The sequence below is a fragment of the Ambystoma mexicanum genome, chromosome 5p, assembly GCF_040938575.1.
Source record: "Ambystoma mexicanum isolate Mex_15411 chromosome 5p, UKY_AmexF1_1, whole genome shotgun sequence".
In the NCBI taxonomy this organism is placed as follows: domain Eukaryota; kingdom Metazoa; phylum Chordata; class Amphibia; order Caudata; family Ambystomatidae; genus Ambystoma; species Ambystoma mexicanum.
Genome location: NC_090930.1, coordinates 883,894,292 through 883,913,562, shown reverse-complemented (window position 1 = coordinate 883,913,562; position 19,271 = coordinate 883,894,292). Strand labels below are relative to the sequence as shown.

The 19,271-nt window shown below is 46.7% G+C and overlaps 1 protein-coding gene across 1 annotated transcript in view; it reads right to left on the bottom strand.

Moving 5' to 3' along the window:
* Positions 1–19,271, bottom strand: part of LOC138481266 (fibrous sheath-interacting protein 2-like) — a 2,966,522-nt gene that overhangs the window by 2,302,480 nt on the left and 644,771 nt on the right. Inside the window, exons 6-7 of the mRNA XM_069613320.1 lie at positions 6,724–6,856; positions 5,808–5,918 (exon numbers count right to left, since the gene is read on the bottom strand). Coding sequence (XP_069469421.1) covers positions 5,808–5,918; positions 6,724–6,856 — 244 coding nt within the window. The remainder of the gene's footprint in view (positions 1–5,807; positions 5,919–6,723; positions 6,857–19,271) is intronic.

The window sequence follows — 19,271 nt, the reverse complement described above, 5'->3', positions numbered from 1 at the left end:
CGCTTCTATCCCAGTCATTCTTAGAGGCTGCTAATATAGCTGCCCCCCCTACGATTGATTCAACCTCATAGACTACCGCCAGAACCCTGGTTTACAGACCTCTTGAAAGAGGCCCGCCTTAAACTACGGCAGGCGAATGCAAATGGCGGAAGACATATGATCCTGCCCTCAAACTACAATATATGGCATGCTCTGCCATGTACTCTGCTAAAATTAAAGTTGAAAAAATTCAGTTTCATACCACCAACATTGAGTCCTCCTTATCCCAGCCAAGGGCTCTTTTCTCAGCTGTTAAGGCTCATGCCTCTTCAGAAAGACTGGTCTCCACTGTCACTCCTTCCCAAGAGTTATGCAATGCCTTATCACAATACTTTATTAGTAAAATTGATACCATTCGGTGCAACATCTCCACAATAATTACTGCAGGCCTATCCACTGACAAGGCCTTGCTCCCCCCGCCTACCACAGTTCCTTCTGAGGCTAAGAACTGGTCCGCCTTTCCCAGTTTCTCAGACGAGACTGTCCTGACAGCAATTCTTTCAATTAAATCTTGCTCCCCTTCGGAGGCCATTCCGTTACGAGTCATGACAAATATTGCACCCAATCTTCTTTCAGAGATTACGGGAGCCATTAATGACTCACTCCAGTCAAGACTGGTCCCGCAGGAACTGAAGGCAGCCACGGTTATTCCTCTCCTGAAGAAACCATCCCTTGATCCCGCTATACTATCTAACTTCCGCCCTATTTCACTACTGCCCTTTCTGTCTAAACTCATATAATCGCTGGTGTCTCCCTTGCTGTCCACTTTTCTTGAATCTTCTAATCTCCTTGACATGGCTCAATCCGGCTTTCATCGTGGTAGGGGCACGGAGAGTGTTCTGGTAGCCACCCAGGATGACATAGCCAGGCTGGTGGATGCAGGTGGAGTGGGAGACCTGATTTTGTTAGATCTTTCAGCAGCTTTCGACACAGTTGACCACTCCATCCTGCTATCCTGCCTTGCCCAGTTTGGTATATCAGGGCAGGTACTTGCCTGGTTCACATCATTCCTGGTGGATCTTCGTGCCCCCCCCCCTTTCTCTTCACTCCTTGTCACCGCAGTTGAAGAGAGCCGCAAGGCTCTTCCTTGTCTCTTATTTTGTTTAATATCTATATTTGGGCCCTTGTATGCCTCATCCGCTCCTTCGGCGTCAGATGCTACTCGTACATGGACGACACTCAGATTCTGATCCGACTAGACCTTGATGCGGCTAATGTGTCTGTCATGAACCGCCGTCTGCGTCCCTTCTGGACTTCGTGGTCCCTGACACATAGGGGATTGAACTCAGTAATCCTTCCAATATGGCCGCTAGATGCGGAACGCTGCTTGCCAGTCTCTGCGTTACACGCTCTACATTCTACAAAACAGACACGCCCCCGCGGCTCTGCGTGTCTCAACGCTACTGCTCGCCGTAGCTGGACGTGTGCTGCCGGAGTTCGCTCGGGGCTATTTTCCTGATCTCCCTTTTCCCGGTTCCTTGATTCCTCCTCCTTTTCCTTTCTTCCCTCAATTTAGCAAACTTCCTGGATTTTCACCTGCGCTCGAGCCACGGGTTCCGTGCCTCCGCGCACAGACATTTTTTCCTTCCTGGTTCCCTCCTGGACAATCTGAACGAAGCACGCTGGAATCCGAAGACCCACGTGCGGGCTTATATAAATCCCGGACCGTGCAGAGGAAGTCACAAAAGAAAGTCACAAGCAAACAGGAAAGACAGGTTAGAATGGGAGAGACTTGTGACAGTGTTGTCGTGCCTGTGGGAGTGTCTGACAGCCGTTGGAGATTGGATGAACTGCAATTGGCTCAAACTAAATGGAGATAAAACTGAGGTGATGGTGGTGGGTTGCCCCCCTGATCCCACGCTATGGGCGTCCTCCTTCTGGCCCTAATCACAAGTTCCTCTTCCTATCCCAGTTAATAAAGTGAAAAATCTGGGGGTTTTGCTATCTGTATCACTCTCTATGGACAAACAGGTCACAGCAGTGTGTCAGGCTGGTCACCTCCAGTTGAAAATTTTGAAAAGGTGCTACCCTCTATCCCTGCTCCACTACGTCCCCCAGTAGTAGCAGCCATGGTTATGTCACGGCTTGACTACTGTAATTCCTTGTATCTATCCCAGCCTAAGGGCCTGACCCAAAGGTTGCAGCGGCTTCAGAACCTAGCCGCTTGAGTTGCAACTGGCACGCCCTTTGGGGCTCACTTCTACCCTGTGCTTCGGACTCTTCACTGGCTTCCTGTGGCCCAGCGGGTCGAATTTAAGGCACTATGTATAGAGCATTGCACACTTCATGATTAGGGCGCTGAATATCTTCAAGTCAAATTCGCCCGATAATACCCTACGCATAGTATTCGTTCTGTCACAACCGTGCAACTTGTAGTGCTAAGATATAAACGGTCTCGGGTTGGTGGCCAGGCCTTTTCCATTGCCGTAGCAACTCCATTGAATGATCTCCCGCTTTTCATAAAGAAAACTTTGAATTTTCTAGCCTTCAGAAGACTCGTCAAAACCCACCTATTCTAGGCTTGTTTTGACAGTGACTTTTTCTCCTCTCCCAAAGCGCCAAGATACTTTAAGGTGACCGTGCGCTCTAGAAGTTATAATAACATAACAAACGTTTTGAACCACGTGCCCCCACACAATAAAGAATGTCCTTTTGCGATAAGTGCAGCCAGATCCTCCTTGTCATCTTGGGACAAAGTGCTGGCTGCACTGGAGTGGATTGAGGTGTTGAAGTCATGTCAAGAGGGTAAGTACTACAGACAGCATGAAAACATGGCTCAGCTAGAGCTAAGAAGTACCACTCCATATAAAAGAGCAACTGTGGTTTGGCAAACAGTATTACCAAACCATTCCAGCAGCAAAACAAATGGAGAAAGATTTAGGTGTAGTGGTCTGAGGAAGTAGGTCCAGGTACACAGTAGGGTATGTGGAAATGGCTCACACTCATGTGGGAGATTGAATGCGGTAGTAATCAGTAAAGTTCAAATTTTAAAGCAAACAATGGATGCCAGAATGGATTTACATTGTTGAAAACTAATTGTGCAATCAGCAATGCAACGATCTGTGGCAATGCTTTTTCAACGATGCAACTGTCTGCTAATTTATTTTCCTGTGAGCCTGAAAAAAGTCGTACAAGCTCAACAAGGAACAGTTTTTGGACTCTCCTCAGCTACTTAAAGTGACAATCCAATCTTCTTTTCCTCCCACTTGCTATCTGAGTTGCTAGACCTGCAGGATCAAAATGATCCAATATACGTGGATAAATGCCATGGGATCAAAACATATGGGGCCTCAGTACTGGCAGGGTGCAGGAATCTGGAGTGGGGCCAATACTCATTTAACAACGGTCTTAAAACCGGCGAAGACAAAATCTATCAGAAACCAGAAATTCCAATCTTCCAGAACTTAGCACCTGCAACTGATATGAGGAGGAAATAGCTAAGTTCCCTGAAAAAGTCCTTTCACGGCTCCTTTTGTTCACCAACCTTAGAGTTATGTGGAAGGAGGAACCGTACATGGGATGCTGGAAAGGCTGAGGAACTTCTGAAGATGAAACTAGATAAAATAATGGCAGTCAATAGGAATGCGGTCAAATATAGCCTTACTTGGTGTGTCAGGGATGGGTGCAGCTGAGGGGTATACAGTCTCCGCCTCTGGAACCTCAGGGCTGAAAGCACTAAGGTGTGCCCAGAAGTACACTTTGCTGCCATAGTCTGAAGCACAATCATGATGACCTGATAACACCTACTGCAACACAAGCAAATGCCCTTGAGGCTGTCAAAACATGTTTACACACAGCTATCCTTGCTTGGAAGCATTGCATATGTGGTGACAATCTGGACCATGGCATGAATCCCTTGCCGTTGTCAAGACATTCATACACTCAACTGACCCTAACTAAAATACAAGCATGATGACCTGATAAAACGTACTGCAAACACACACACCCATGGGCATGTTGTTACAACCTGGTACTGTGGGAAGCCCATCCAGACACCATATAAGGGCTTGCTGTTAGAAAGGAAGGCATATCCCCTTCCTGCCTTGCAGCACATGCTTTTACTAAAACCATGTTCTCCTCTACTCTTGGTGTTTTGATAATGTATTGTGCCTGGTGCGTGTACCACCCAAGAAGACTGCCATTCCTCTTAGGCACATACACATTAGCTTCTGTCTCCCTGTCAATGCACTCAATGCTGGTTTCAAAATACCCAATAAATTCTATGCGCACTCCCCCATACGCACTTGCCCTGATCCTGGGTGAAACTGGAGACACTCCATTCAAATTTTTCTTCCACACATTGTAGTCATATATGGTGTAGTCCGACCGAGAGTCAATGAGCATGTGAACAGTTATACCATTTATCACAACATTAGTATGAGGCTGGTTCCCCTTCTTGTTTTCACTCCCACCTCGCTCACTGACCAAGAAACTCTATCACCATAGTCACCATTGGCATCCTCACCACTTGCTCCATCCTATTCTGCAGATATCTCTTTGACCATTCTCCTGGTAAAATTCCTGCAATACCGAGCAAAGTGCCTCCTCGTGTTGCAGCGCAAGCAAACCACATGAGTGTGGAACCCGTTCATTCAAACAAAAATATTAAAAACCTGTTGTGCTAACAGCAATAATACCCAAGCCAGCAGGCTGCATCGGGGGGAAAACGGCACCTGGTCTCATAGTTAAGGCCTAGCTACACTTTGGCTTATAAAATGGGGCTGTGCCGCTACGGCCCAGTGCATTATTGCTATAATAATGCATGTATGTTCCCTCAGTATGACATAGGCAATTCAGCTGAGGTAGGCAAAAGGTGGGGTAAATTATTTTAAGTTGCGAGCTGCTGGGGAAAGGTATCCAATGATGTGGGATGAAATTGGCTATGCATTCCCCTGGCCACCAGAGTGCACTTCAGGAAACAAGGACCTGGTTTTGCTTAACTAAAGTGTTATCCCCTGTTCCATTAGTGAAGACATGCAGAAGGGACCAATGGCTTTGCAATAATGTAGGCTAAGAATTTCTCCTGCACGGACGTTTGTGCTGTTCCACTTAAAGGACATTGCCCTCATCTTGTTATTGCATTTTGTGTACAAAAATATGCAGTAGAAATATATCAAAAGGAAAAAAGTAAGTAAAGTCTCCTGTAATTTAGCAGTCCAGAATGGATAACAGCAAGGTCAGGCATAGTTATATCAGTGAAGATCTGCAGAAGGGACTAATGGCTTTTCAATAATGTAGGCTAAAAATGCCTCCTCCACAGACTTTTCTGGTGTCCCCCTTAGAGGACTTTGCACTCATCTTGTTATTGTATTTTGTGCAAAAATAAAATGCAATACAAATATAACAAAAGGAAAAAAGAAAAGAAAGTCCCCTGTAATTTAGCAGTCCATTACGTTTAACAGAAAAGTCAGCCAAATACACATCTCTTACCATGAGGCTAGTGCATCAGAATCTGGAGGAATACCAATTAATTTAAAACTATTTGTAATTGTTCCTTCTTGTGTCCCTGTGTTAAACTCCATCTTCTAGAGCATATTACAGCCCTTGTTCAGAGCGGAAACCAAAATAAGGATACAGGGGGAATAAAACATTTAAAAGGGAGGAGGAAATGAAAAGAAAATCCAAAGACAGTTAGTCAAAACATTATTTTTGTGCAGATAAAAATTGTCAGCACTTTCACTGCTGAAATAAATAAATGTAACCCAATGTATGAAGGAGATCGTCAAAGCTTTGTTATAGGATTTCAAATCAGCTATTGATTGACATACCTTTTTAGCTCTTTCATCTTTACATCTCTTTACTTGTGCTTCCAGTTTAGACTCTCGTCTGACATCTTGTCCAATTCTCATCAAAAGCAACATTTCTTGGAGCTTCCAGTCCTAAAGATCACAGACGTTAAATGAGTATTCTGCAATAAAATATATGCATGCCAGAGGCCAGATTATCAAAACGTTGCCCTTGTGCAAGAAAATGTAGCTAATGAATTTAGCAGTACTTTTACAACTTGTGTAATAACTAATGGAGCAAACAACATGTGTTCCTAGGAACTGTGTGTGCATGTGTGTGATACCACAAAAAAACAACTCACCAAAGACAAATAAGAACAGAAAATAAAATAAAAAATCCCTGTGCATCCCAATACAGCCTGGGCAGTCATAAAAACAACAAAAGGATTTAAGATGAAAGAAGTCCACCTTTTTGTATTCCTTATGTTAGGTCAAATGAAAGGCATCATGACCTACAACAAAGAGATGTCTTTCTTTAGTGGCCACATCAACAAATAACTTTATTTACTAACAAATGAAACCGAGGAACAATTGGAGACTTGAGGCTAATGTACTCTAATAGGTTAGATTTTCAACTCACAATTGATTTTTTTTAGCCAGTAATAAGGTATCAAACGTGTATGTAAAGCTTTTAGATTAAATGCATGATATCATAATATAGTGAGGCACAATACTGAGCTTGCACTCAATTTAAAGGTGTTTTTGGGTGCTTGTCAGTACCATTCTTGTTTGTTACTGCTGGATCTTAGTTTGTTATCCTTTTAAAAATGAACAAAGAGCTGCAAGCAAGCCTCTATGCTGTCACCAAACAGGCAATGCACCTGACAACCATGGCCCAATACCTGTCCTGCACAACATAAGTACACATTTGTATTACTTTTAAACTATGCTTTAGTACCTCCTCCAGTTTGGCACGAAGCAGAAGTTTCCTTCGATGTGATTCGCGTTCTCGTATTCCCTCCTGCGTCCAACGATGGCCGTGCGTATCTTCTGCAGCTCTCTCTAACTCTTCAGTCAGCATTTCCAAAAACCTTTAAATATGTATTTGAAGTGTCATTTTAAAGGACTAATAATCTGATAGCCCTCAAAGAACTACAAGAGAATAATGCTACTCCAATAATCAGTACATTGAAGTGAAGAATAAACTCCACGATTAAACTTAGCTTTTTATTACAGAAGGGCAAACCGAGATCACCCAGTATTTAGAGTAGAAACACATTGGACCTAATTACGCTCAGCAACGTAAATTGCATGGAGGAAAACGCTTACGTTTGCGGTTATGATCAAACAGGTCCCCTGCAGGCAAGGCTTGGAAAAGAAAAGTGAAAAGAGGCGGCAGAAGTTCCTTTACACTTCTTTTTTGCCCAGCTCAGTGCAAATAGAATAAACGCTACCTGCCATCTGCGCATGGCAGGCATTGTTTACCCTGTTTTCCTATGAAAACCAATATCAAAAAGCAGGCGCTTTCACCAGTGCAAAAATCTCATGCTGTTGTGAAATCAAGTTATTTTTGAAGGCGGAGGACAAACAGTAGATGAAAACATAACACCCGTTCTGCCATCACCTTAAAAAACAATGGACATCCTGTGGAGCGTGAATAGAGGCGTTAAGACAGGCGTTACACTGTTACATCTGTCTTTAGCACCTCCATTTATACTTTTGGGGATTTTAAATCGAGCCCTTATATGGTGTAGAGGTCGAGTGTACAACTGTATTATATTTCGTTTACTCCAGAATCACAGACAATTATTTTTGTACTATATTGCAATTCTGGAGCACATTACAAATATGGAATGAGTGGCTCTCAATCCACAACAAAGAACAAAGGATGCACAAGTAGCTACCTCTGGCGTTACACATGCCAAGCTAGCAATCCCTGGGTGTCTACCTGCAAGCAGATCCCTTGTCTCTGTTTGCATTGTCAACCATGCTGCCATTGAATATCTTTAAATCCAACTGTGCTGTTACCTAGTGGAAAAAGTTTAAAGTTCACAGATCTTGCACAGACTTTCCAAGCCTTATATATCAGCGTTGTCCCGTAGTGAAAGTGAAACCTTTCATCCACAGGACATGCGAAAATAATAGGTCTAATAACTTTTGTGCCATAGGATGGATCAGCACGAAATTTTACAAACAGGATGTCAGACCTGGGCCTCCAAAACCTTCGTTCAAATCTATGTTACATTTCGAAAGATTTAAAAGGTCAAAAAAGGGTGTGTTTTTCACTTTCCGTTCGTTTTCCGTCTGGAAAACTTCCAATGTTTACATTAGAGGCACAGCCAAAACAGCTGGAGGGATTTTCTGCAAATAAGAAACAATTGGGACGCAAAGCGCTCAGAGGAAATCCTTTGTTGGTTTGGCGTAAATCCATCCAGTAATATTTTTTAAATTTGGCGCAGATTGTGGTGCATGGCTGTTGTCAAGGTTTTTAATTTCTAAAAATCTACCATTATGCAGTTCGATGGTTCAAGATATCGATTTGTTTTGGGAAACTGCCCCAAAATGTAGTAAGGGAGTGAGTAGGATAGTTTTGAGCATGGAGCATGTGGGCAGGGTCAGAATGGAGAATTTGGTAAGATTTTGAGGCTGGGAATAGTGTAGATTTGTTTTTTTCCCAAGCATTTTGCTGAGATTACAATGCAAGATTTTACCGCTGCAAATGGCAAAAGGAAAGAGTAAACACTTTACAAATATACAATATTGAGATGTGGTAAGCACAGGAAGTGCTAGTTAGATGAAAAAAGGTCAATCAAGTTGATTTAGGAGTCAAAACCAGAATTTCTATTAGAAAATAAAAATGCACAGATTGATTCCTAAATAGACTAAAAGTGGGTGGGGAAGTAGTGTATGCTATGTTGTGTCACTGGAGTTTTATTAGAGCACAATTTTCACTGAAAGGCACCTTGGTGCTATGTGGTTCTCTACAGAAATGCTGTCCACATTCGAGAAATTGTCACAGATTAAAAAGATATGCTTTTAAGTGTTTTCTGAAAGAGAGTAAGTTTGCTTCATTATGCAGATAGTGGCAATGAGTTCCAAATGTTTGATGCTGTACCAAGGAGTGCCCACCTTCCTGTTCCTTCAAGTAGGCGAGACGTTCAAAATGTTCAGCTGATTAGATCATAGTGCTCGCTTTGAAAACGAAATTTGATTTTCTTAGCAAAAGGAGTCGTACTGGGGATTCCAAGATGGCTGCCGGTACAGCGTAGACGTGCCGACGGAGCTCCCCAGACCCTGAAGGCAGAGAGGTGCCCACCACCTCGCCAATGGCCTAGTAAATCTCATAAAGCAGATCCCACGATGTGGGGACTTGCAGGAGGGAAGATCCAAGGAGCTCCGAGAGAGACCCCTGGCAGAGCGAGCCGTAAGGCACACCGGCAGATCACGGCAGCACAGAGCGTGAAGCAGAGGGGGAGGACCCCGGCGGCACCAGGCTCTGCGTAAGCGGAGCGAGGACACAAACTGAAGGGGACGGGATCCCGCGGCCCAGGCCGCACCGGAGGCGAGAGGTGAGGAGGAGGCAAGCCCTCCTTCACCAGAGGACCCCTACCGGGACTGCAGCTCGAGGGGTGGGGGGACACTCAGCGGCAGGCCCCGCCGAGAGAAGAGGAGACCCGGGCAAGCGTGGAAGCATCGACAGCGGGAGCACCAGTAGATGCCGGGCTGCCGGGACAGGAACTTGGAGTTTACCCCAGTGAGAGAGGAGGAGAGGCTACGCCGGCAACGTGCGACGAGGAGTCCATCTGCTCAGGAGCGGTCCGCAGACCAATGCGGGCCGACTCCTGAGGCGGTGACAAGAGGCCCAGCAGCCGTATACCACGTGGCAGGAGGAGAAAGGTCTGGGAAGCCGGTAACAGGAGCCGAACGGATGAAACCAGGCGGGCGGCAGGAGAGGATTGGCGGGAACAGCTGCGCAGCCAGCACAGCGAGGCAGATTGTCCAGGGGGCTGCTGCCCGCCGGGGGCTACCGGACACCCAGGGCCAGAAGGAAGGCCAAAACTCCACGATTAAACTTAGCTTTTTATTACAGAAGGGCAAACCGAGATCACCCAGTATTTAGAGTAGAAACACATTGGACCTAATTACGCTCAGCAACGTAAATTGCATGGAGGAAAACGCTTACGTTTGCGGTTATGATCAAACAGGTCCCCTGCAGGCAAGGCTTGGAAAAGAAAAGTGAAAAGAGGGGGCAGAAGTTCCTTTACACTTCTTTTTTGCCCTACTCAGTGCAAATAGAATAAACGCTACCTGCCATCTGCGCATGGCAGGCATTGTTTACCCTGTTTTCCTATGAAAACCAATATCAAAAAGCAGGCGCTTTCACCAGTGCAAAAATCTCACGCTGTTGTGAAATCAAGTTATTTTTGAAGGCGGAGGACAAACAGTAGATGAAAACATAACACCCGTTCTGCCATCACCTTAAAAAACAATGGACATCCTGTGGAGCGTGAATAGAGGCGTTAAGACAGGCGTTACACTGTTACATCTGTCTTTAGCACCTCCATTTACACTTTTGGGGATTTTAAATCGAGCCCTTATATGGTGTAGAGGTCGAGTGTACAACTGTATTATATTTCGTTTACTCCAGAATCATAGACAATTATTTTTGTACTATATTGCAATTCTGGAGCACATTACAAATATGGAATGAGTGGCTCTCAATCCACAACAAAGAACAAAGGATGCACAAGTAGCTACCTCTGGCGTTACACATGCCAAGCTAGCAATCCCTGGGTGTCTACCTGCAAGCAGATCCCTTGTCTCTGTTTGCATTGTCAACCATGCTGCCATTGAATATCTTTAAATCCAACTGTGCTGTTACCTAGTGGAAAAAGTTTAAAGTTCACAGATCTTGCACAGACTTTCCAAGCCTTATATATCAGCGTTGTTCCGTAGTGAAAGTGAAACCTTTCATCCACAGGACATGCGAAAATAATAGGTCTAATAACTTTTGTGCCATAGGATGGATCAGCACGAAATTTTACAAACAGGATGTCAGACCTGGGCCTCCAAAACCTTCGTTCAAATCTATGTTACATTTCGAAAGATTTAAAAGGTCAAAAAAGGGTGTGTTTTTCACTTTCCGTTCGTTTTCCGTCTGGAAAACTTCCAATGTTTACATTAGAGGCACAGCCAAAACAGCTGGAGGGATTTTCTGCAAATAAGAAACAATTGGGACGCAAAGCGCTCAGAGGAAATCCTTTGTTGGTTTGGCGTAAATCCATCCAGTAATATTTTTTAAATTTGGCGCAGATTGTGGTGCATGGCTGTTGTCAAGGTTTTTAATTTCTAAAAATCTACCATTATGCAGTTCGATGGTTCAAGATATCGATTTGTTTTGGGAAACTGCCCCAAAATGTAGTAAGGGAGTGAGTAGGATAGTTTTGAGCATGGAGCATGTGGGCAGGGTCAGAATGGAGAATTTGGTAAGATTTTGAGGCTGGGAATAGTGTAGATTTGTTTTTTTCCCAAGCATTTTGCTGAGATTACAATGCAAGATTTTACCGCTGCAAATGGCAAAAGGAAAGAGTAAACACTTTACAAATATACAATATTGAGATGTGGTAAGCACAGGAAGTGCTAGTTAGATGAAAAAAGGTCAATCAAGTTGATTTAGGAGTCAAAACCAGAATTTCTATTAGAAAATAAAAATGCACAGATTGATTCCTAAATAGACTAAAAGTGGGTGGGGAAGTAGTGTATGCTATGTTGTGTCACTGGAGTTTTATTAGAGCACAATTTTCACTGAAAGGCACCTTGGTGCTATGTGTTTCTCTACAGAAATGCTGTCCACATTCGAGAAATTGTCACAGATTAAAAAGATATGCTTTTAAGTGTTTTCTGAAAGAGAGTAAGTTTGCTTCATTATGCAGATAGTGGCAATGAGTTCCAAATGTTTGATGCTGTACCAAGGAGTGCCCACCTTCCTGTTCCTTCAAGTAGGCGGGACGTTCAAAATGTTCAGCTGATTAGATCATAGTGCTCGCTTTGAAGAACGAAATTTGATTTTCTTAGCAAAAGGAGTCGTACTGGGGATTCCAAGATGGCTGCCGGTACAGCGTAGACGTGCCGACGGAGCTCCCCAGACCCTGAAGGCAGAGAGGTGCCCACCACCTCGCCAATGGGCTAGTAAAACTCATAAAGCAGATCCCACGATGTGGGGACTTGCAGGAGGGAAGATCCAAGGAGCTCCGTGAGAGACCCCTGGCAGAGCGAGCCGTAAGGCACACCGGCAGATCACGGCAGCACAGAGCGTAAAGCAGAGGGGGAGGACCCCGGCGGCACCAGGCTCTGCGTAAGCGGAGCGAGGACACAAACTGAAGGGGACGGGATCCGGCGGCCCAGGCCGCACCGGAGGCGAGAGGTGAGGAGGAGGCAAGCCCTCCTTCACCAGAGGACCCCTAACGGGACTGCAGCTCGAGGGGTGGGCGGACACTCAGCGGCAGGCCCCGCCGAGAGAAGAGGAGGCCCGGGCAAGCGCGGAAGCATCGACAGCGGGAGCACCAGTAGATCCCGGGCTGCCGGGACAGGAACTTGGGAGTTTACCCCGATGAGAGCGGAGAGAGCGGCTACGCTGGCAACGTGCGATGAGGCGTCCATCTGCTCAGGAGCGGCCCGCAGACCAACGCGGGCCAACTCCTGAGGCGGTGACAAGAGGCCCGGCAGCCGTATACCACGTGGCAGGAGGAGAAAGGTCTGGGAAGCCGGTAACTGGAGGCGAACGGATGAAACCAGGCGAAACCAGGCGGGCGGCAGGAGAGGATCGGCGGGAACAGCTGCCCAGCCAGCACAGCGGGGCAGATTGTCCAGGGGCCAGAAGGAAGGCCAAGGACCCCAAGGGGGAACTTACGGTAACCCAGCCGGAGCCTAGTGGAAGGCAGCCGGAGAGGACGGTGAGTGCAGGAGTCCTGGCGCTCCGCCAGGGGGCGGGAGGTCTCCTGCACATACAGACACGGTTGGGAGGTGAAGGACTCGAAGGGGCCTGAGGGACCGGTCCCCCTGCAAGTATATTAAGCAGGAAGGCCTCAGGGTTAACGGGGAGGAGGAAGGGATCCCCCCGGAGGAGCGCAACAGAGGCAGAAACAACTGGGTCCTGGCCCGTGAGGTACTCCCCTGCACAAAACACTAACCGGGCTGATAGACGCCATTGGGTGGGAGCAAGGAGCGGATGTCAGACTGGTCCAGGCATCCGTGGGGGCTCGGAGGGTTGGCCAGAGGGCGCGCCTGAGCAAGTTGTGAGTCGGAGAGAGGAGCTCCGGGCAGCGGGAGACGGATGGAAGTGGGTCCCGGGGGAAAGCCCACCAGGAAGCAGGAGGAGAGTGAGAAGGCCCTGTGACCCAAACGGAAAGGAGTGGGGCAATTGGCACGCAGCGTTCATGGGGCCTGGGCAGGGGCCCATTGAGGACGGGAGAGAGTCACGACGATGAAAACAAAGGCTAAAGGAGGAAGGGCAGTCCAAAACTCGAGTGACATGCCGGGCACCTTCCACTCCCTCTGGCCCCCACAGGACACTAGGGATGAGGGAACGATCGGCCAAGAAGGGGCATCGGATCACACCTCCCCGGAAAGTACAGAGGGGGCAGCCTTGATGTCGAAACAGGATTTCTTGGGAGAGGTACACAACTTGCAGGCCAATCTAGCCAAAACATTTCAGGACTAATTTCAGCTCATGCAGACAGACTTGAACGAGGCCCTGGGGGAGATTAGGCAGGATATACGACAACTGGGGGAAAGGACTGACCTCCTGGAGAAGGGCCTTCAAGATGTGGACAAGGAAACAACCGCTAACAGTGAGGCCATTGAGAGATTAGATGTGGCCACCCGGAATCTGGAAACCTAAATGGAAGATTTGGAAAACAAATCCCGCAGGATCAACATCAGGGTGAAATTGTTTCCGGAAACTGTAAAGGACAAGGAACTGAAAGAGGAGTTACAGGTCATCTTTCCAGAGATCTTGGGAGAAGAGCTCCCAGATAAGATTGAATTGTACCATGTACACATGGTAGGAAGATTACCTAAAGGCGCAGCAGCAAGACCAAGAGATGTGTTGGCTGTCTTCACTAGATACGCTCAGAAGGAAGCTGTCCTCCGGACGGCAAAGAAACGGGAACCAATCTTATATAAGGGCCAACAAATAGCCCTCTATCAGGACTTGGCAAGCAGTACATTAGTAAAGAGGAAACAGATGGGCCCCATCCTGAAGGTTCTTAACGAAAAAGGCATTAGATATAACTGGACATTCCCATTTGGCCTAGTGTTCGAATGGGAAGGAATTCAAAAACGCATCACAACGGCACAGGAAGGAGCTGATATGCTGCAAATTGATCTTGAGGGAAATCCAGCACGGAGCAGTTCCCAAACAAGGGATTACAGACCCAGATTGAGACCGTGGGAAAGGTCAACGGTGGGGGAGAAAAGAAGGAGGGGCCAGAAGGGGAGTAGGCCACACCCAAAAGAGAAGAATGGGGAAAAGGAGGCGGGGGCGCAGGTAGAGTCCTAAAGCTACAGGTGAGACAGGGGTGGTGGGCCTCTAAAGGGAACAATGGAACAGGAAGGGGAGAAGAGGGGAGAAACCATCTGGGATCAGGAAGGGCGCGGATGCCTGAGGTAGTAAGGGAGGAGGGGCGGGAAGCCTCTAGGGGCAGGGAGGTGGGGAGGGAGGGAGACTTGGGCGTGGGAGTTGGGGGGGTGAGGACGGGGGGGCACATCAGGAAGCTCAGAAGGATGGGGGGTTACCAAAAGGTGAGGAACAGGATTGGAGTTTCTGTCATTCAAGTGGCTAACACATAATGTTAGGGGGCTTAACTCCCCTCTTAAAAGGAAGAAATTGGAACAGTTCAAAAGGAAGGAAGGGCCGGATGTTCTGGGGTTGCAGGAAACGCACCTCTTGCACAAAGACCAAGGGCGGCTGCGACTGAGGGGATTCGACCTAATTCTACATGCCTCAGGACAGAGCAAAACTGGAGGGGTGGCCCTGGCCATTAAAAACACATTTGACTACAGGGTCACAGAGACATTAAAGGATAAGGAGGGTAGATATCTGATAACTAAAGGAACATACCTGGACACTCCTTACACTATAGCAGTGGTGTATGCACCAAATACTGGGCAGGAGCAATTTCTAAGGCAAGTCCTGACGGTACTGGAAAAGAAAGCATGGGGCCACATCGTCTTGATGGGGGACCTCAACATAACCTGGGACATGGGGCGGGGCATGTCTGGTGGTTTTGGCAGAGGTGGGGGAGCAGTGATGTCTGCGGATTTAAGAGACAGAATTGGGAGGGCGGGCCTAAGAGATGCCTGGCAGGAGCTGCAGGGGGAGGAGGAAGGCTTTACTTTCCTATCGGGAGTACATGGGTCCCAGTCAAGGATTGATTACATTTTGGTGTCAGTGGGCCTTGTGGGCCAAATTCGGGATGTACAAACGGGCCCTATAGGGATAGCAGACCACAAGACGGTGGCCTTTCACATGGAGCTGGGGCGCAAGGACAGAGGTGTGCGGGGTTGGAAATACCCGAAATCCCTACTTAGAGACCCAGTAATTAGAGAGGAAATGAAAGGGAAAATACAAAACGTCTTCATAGATAATAAGAAAGGGGATACAGGGGAGGAAACAAGGTGGGATGCCTTTAAAGCCATGCTCTGGGGGGAGTTAATAGCAGCATCAGCACAGAGGCTGAAACAAAAGAGGGCGTTGGAGGAACAACTTGAAGAAGAGGTAGAGGCGGCTAGAGAAAAGGCTGGGTCCACCCCGTCTAGACACTCCATGAGGGAATACAGGAGGGCGATAGGGCAATTGGAAGTCCTTCGAACTAAAAAGGCAGAGGGAGTGCTACTACTCTCCGTTCGCCAAAAATATTACGCCAAAGTAATAGCGAACCTGCCGCCAAACAAGGCTCTGTGCCTAGACGGCTACACTGCCACCTTTTACAAAACATTCGCAAGCAGCCTTATCCCACACATGACGTCCCTCTTCAACACTTTCAGGTCAACAGGCAGGATAGCTCGATCCATGGAGGAAACCAAACTAACCCTTATTCTCAAGCACAATAAGGACCCAGAGTTTAGGACATTGTATCGACCCATTGCGTTGATAAATGTTGACGCCAAGATATACACAAAGATCCTGGCAAACAGGCTGTAAGCATATCTCCCAGATTTGGTCCATCAGGATCAGACAGGTTTTATTCGGAGTTGGCAGACGGCGGATAATATCCGGAGGGTGGCAGACCTGGTGGAAAAGGTCCATAAAACGGACACTCCCGCGGTCCTATTGGCGTTGGACGCAGAAAAGGTGTTTGGCTGCATGGAGTGGTCCTTCCTATTTCGGGTGATGCAGCAGATGGGTATGGAAGGAGAATTCCTGACAATGGTGCGGGTAAACTATCAGACACCATCGGCGAGACTGGCAGTGAATGGCACACTATCAAGGCCCCTTAGGCTGAGCAGAGGGACAAAACAGAGATGCCCTCTCTCCCCGATGTTGTACGCACTGTATCTAGAGCCCCTCCTTCAGGCGATAAGCGTGACGGAAGGAATATGGGGCATACCGTTTGGGGGGGAACAGCAAAAAGTAGCAGCGTTTGCAGACGACATGCTACTCACCTTGACGACACACAGCATTGAATCCATCCGGGCGAGTAGAGCCCTATTGGAAGAATTTGGGGAAGTATCTGGCCTGAGGGTGAATATCAGTAAATCGGAAATATTAAGCTTAACTTTGAAAGCAGAGGAAGGGGATGTTCGGAAGGGCAAGCACCCCCTTTGTGTGGAGCCCAGGGGGAATCAGATATCTGGGGGTGAAAGTTACGGCGAAACTCCCAGGTTGGTATGTGGCCAACTATCCCCCACTGTTAAAGGACATTAAGCGGGATTTCCACAGGTGGAGGACCCTCAGGGTCTCGTGGATGGGTCGCTTAGCCGCAGTGAAAATGGTCACTCTCCAATGGTTGTTGTACCTATTCCAGGCAATACCCCAAGAATTGCCAGCAAGCCTATTCAGGGAGTTAAAAACCCTGACTAATGAATTCATATGGGAAGGGAAAAGAGCGAGGGTTAGTAGGCACCTACTGGTGGCACCCAAACGGGAGGGGGAACTGGCAGTACCGAACTTCCAACAATACTATGAAGCCAAGCAATTGAGAGTAATCAGAGAATGGCTCCGGGAAAGGGAAATGGGACAAAATAAGCAGTGGGTTAAAATGGACAGGGCAGTCACGCATCACAACCTGGCGGAAGTCCTGTGGTTATCGAAACATAGCAGGCCAACGCATCTATATAAGAGCTCTGTATCCAAACTAGTAGCGGACAACTGGGACAAGCTAGTGAGAACCAAGGGGATAACAATGTTTCTGTCCCCCTTCACGCCCATCTTCAATAATGGGGATTTCACACCAGGGATGGAGAAGGGGGCATTTACACAGTGGTAGAACGGGGGATGTAGGAGGCTGGGAGACATGTTCAGAGGGGGGAAATATTATCTTTTGTGGACTGTAAAATGGAATTTGGGGTGAAGGAGGGGGAAAGACTCCGGTATGCGCAAATAAGACATTGGGTACTGAACCCCGGGAACAAGTGAGCGGCAAATAGGGATATAACGCGATCCAAAAAATTCCTATCAAACGATGGGTATAAGAGGTTAATCTCAAACCTATACAATATATTGGACAACGCAACAGACAGCCAGCAGTGGCCCTATATGAGGAGATGGGAGGAAATACTGGGGAGAGAGATAGGTAGGGAGGGGTGGGAAAGGATGTGGAGAAAGATTCCCAAATTATCTAGAGCATCCCAGTTGCAAGAAGCATGGTATAAGATCCTATTAGGCTGGCATTACACACCAGCCCGACTGCACAGGATATACCTGGGATCCTCGGGGGGCTGTGGGATGATAGACACGGCAGAACACATATGGTGGGGGTGTCCGAAAATTGGGCCTTTCTGGCAAGAAATTCAGAGGGCACAAGAGCAGGCCTTCGGCTCTGGGGAGGCTCGACCGCCGGAGCAAATCCTGTTGGGGATGAGGGAAGGCCCCGCAGGGGGGGAACCTAGAGCTCGAGAGAAAGCAAGGGTGTTCCTAACACTGGCAGCTATGATGTTGATAGCACAGAGATGGAAAAGCGCAGAGATACCTAGGATGCAGGATTGGCTGCGAAAGATATGGGTGATCATCGCACTCGAATGGTCGACATACGCCATGAACGACAATATTCACAACTTTGCAAATGACCGGGGATAAATCTGGCTTTTCTTAAGGATGACTTTCGGGTAATCTGGTGCCCGCAACGTTTAAAACTGTTGGATCTGCAATGAACTTTGGTGACGGGTACATGGAAGTAATGGGCCGGAAGCTGAGTAGATGTGCCTCAAGGAGGTGGTGGGGGGAAGTTCTTGTTCGGGGGGGGGTTTATCTTGTTGTAAAGTCAATAAAAAGAGTTTATAAACATTTTTTAAAAAGGAGTCGTACTGAAACAATGTACTAGGCAATGCATAGGCGTTTCTTAATCAGGAGTCAGTGCAGAGTTCTCGAGGCCGATGTTATATGATCGTGCCTGCTTAGCTTTAGAAGAGTTCTGCTGCAGCATTCTGGACTCTTTGAAGACGCTTTATCAAAAGTTCTGCAAAGCCTAAACAGATGCTATTATTAAAATACAGTCGTGAGTTTACAAGTGAATTCATTAAAGTGAACTGTTGAGGGAAAGACAGAAAAGGAAGTATGGGATTTATTTTTCTTAGAAGATAACAGTATTTTGTCACAGTACCTATTTGGCTCTTTAAAGAGAGGGTATCATCAATAAGTACACTCAGATTACTAAAGTCGTGTTTAGGTGTGTGACATTTTCCAAAGCTTTTCAAGCAGATTGAAAAATTCATCGAATTTGGTTTATAGTTATAAAAAAACAGTATTTTCGGTCCTTCCTCGTAGGAGGTGTCGGGGAATTTGGTAGATTGTGACCTTGCTTTTATATTTCATATTTTTTAAAAGCGTCACAGCGGCATGAACAATACTGTGCCATGTTTTCATTGTAAAATGTTTTCATTGTGAGCGTTTCACATGAAGACTTGGATCTTGATTCAAAGTATTCCTTTGCATAGTTCACGATTTTCATATTCGTCCAATGAAATGTAAAAGTTGTTATAGGATGTGATTAAGTTTCATTTGGGTGAAGGGAGGATTTGAAGGGATATACGAGTGGAGTCATTTTTTTAAAGAAAAGTGGCAAGTGAAGAGAGAAATCCACACTATTTACTCTGAGATATAGATTCAAAAAGGGAGGTTGAGCGGAATATTGTGATCGAGATCAAAGTGATACATTTTTGGGAAAAGAATACATATTTAACAATTGTAATATATTGAGATGTGGGGGGCACAATATCTGCAAACATTATGGCTGCTACTTTGTGTTTGAGGTTTCAAATCAAGATATTTTGGTTGCACTGTGACGA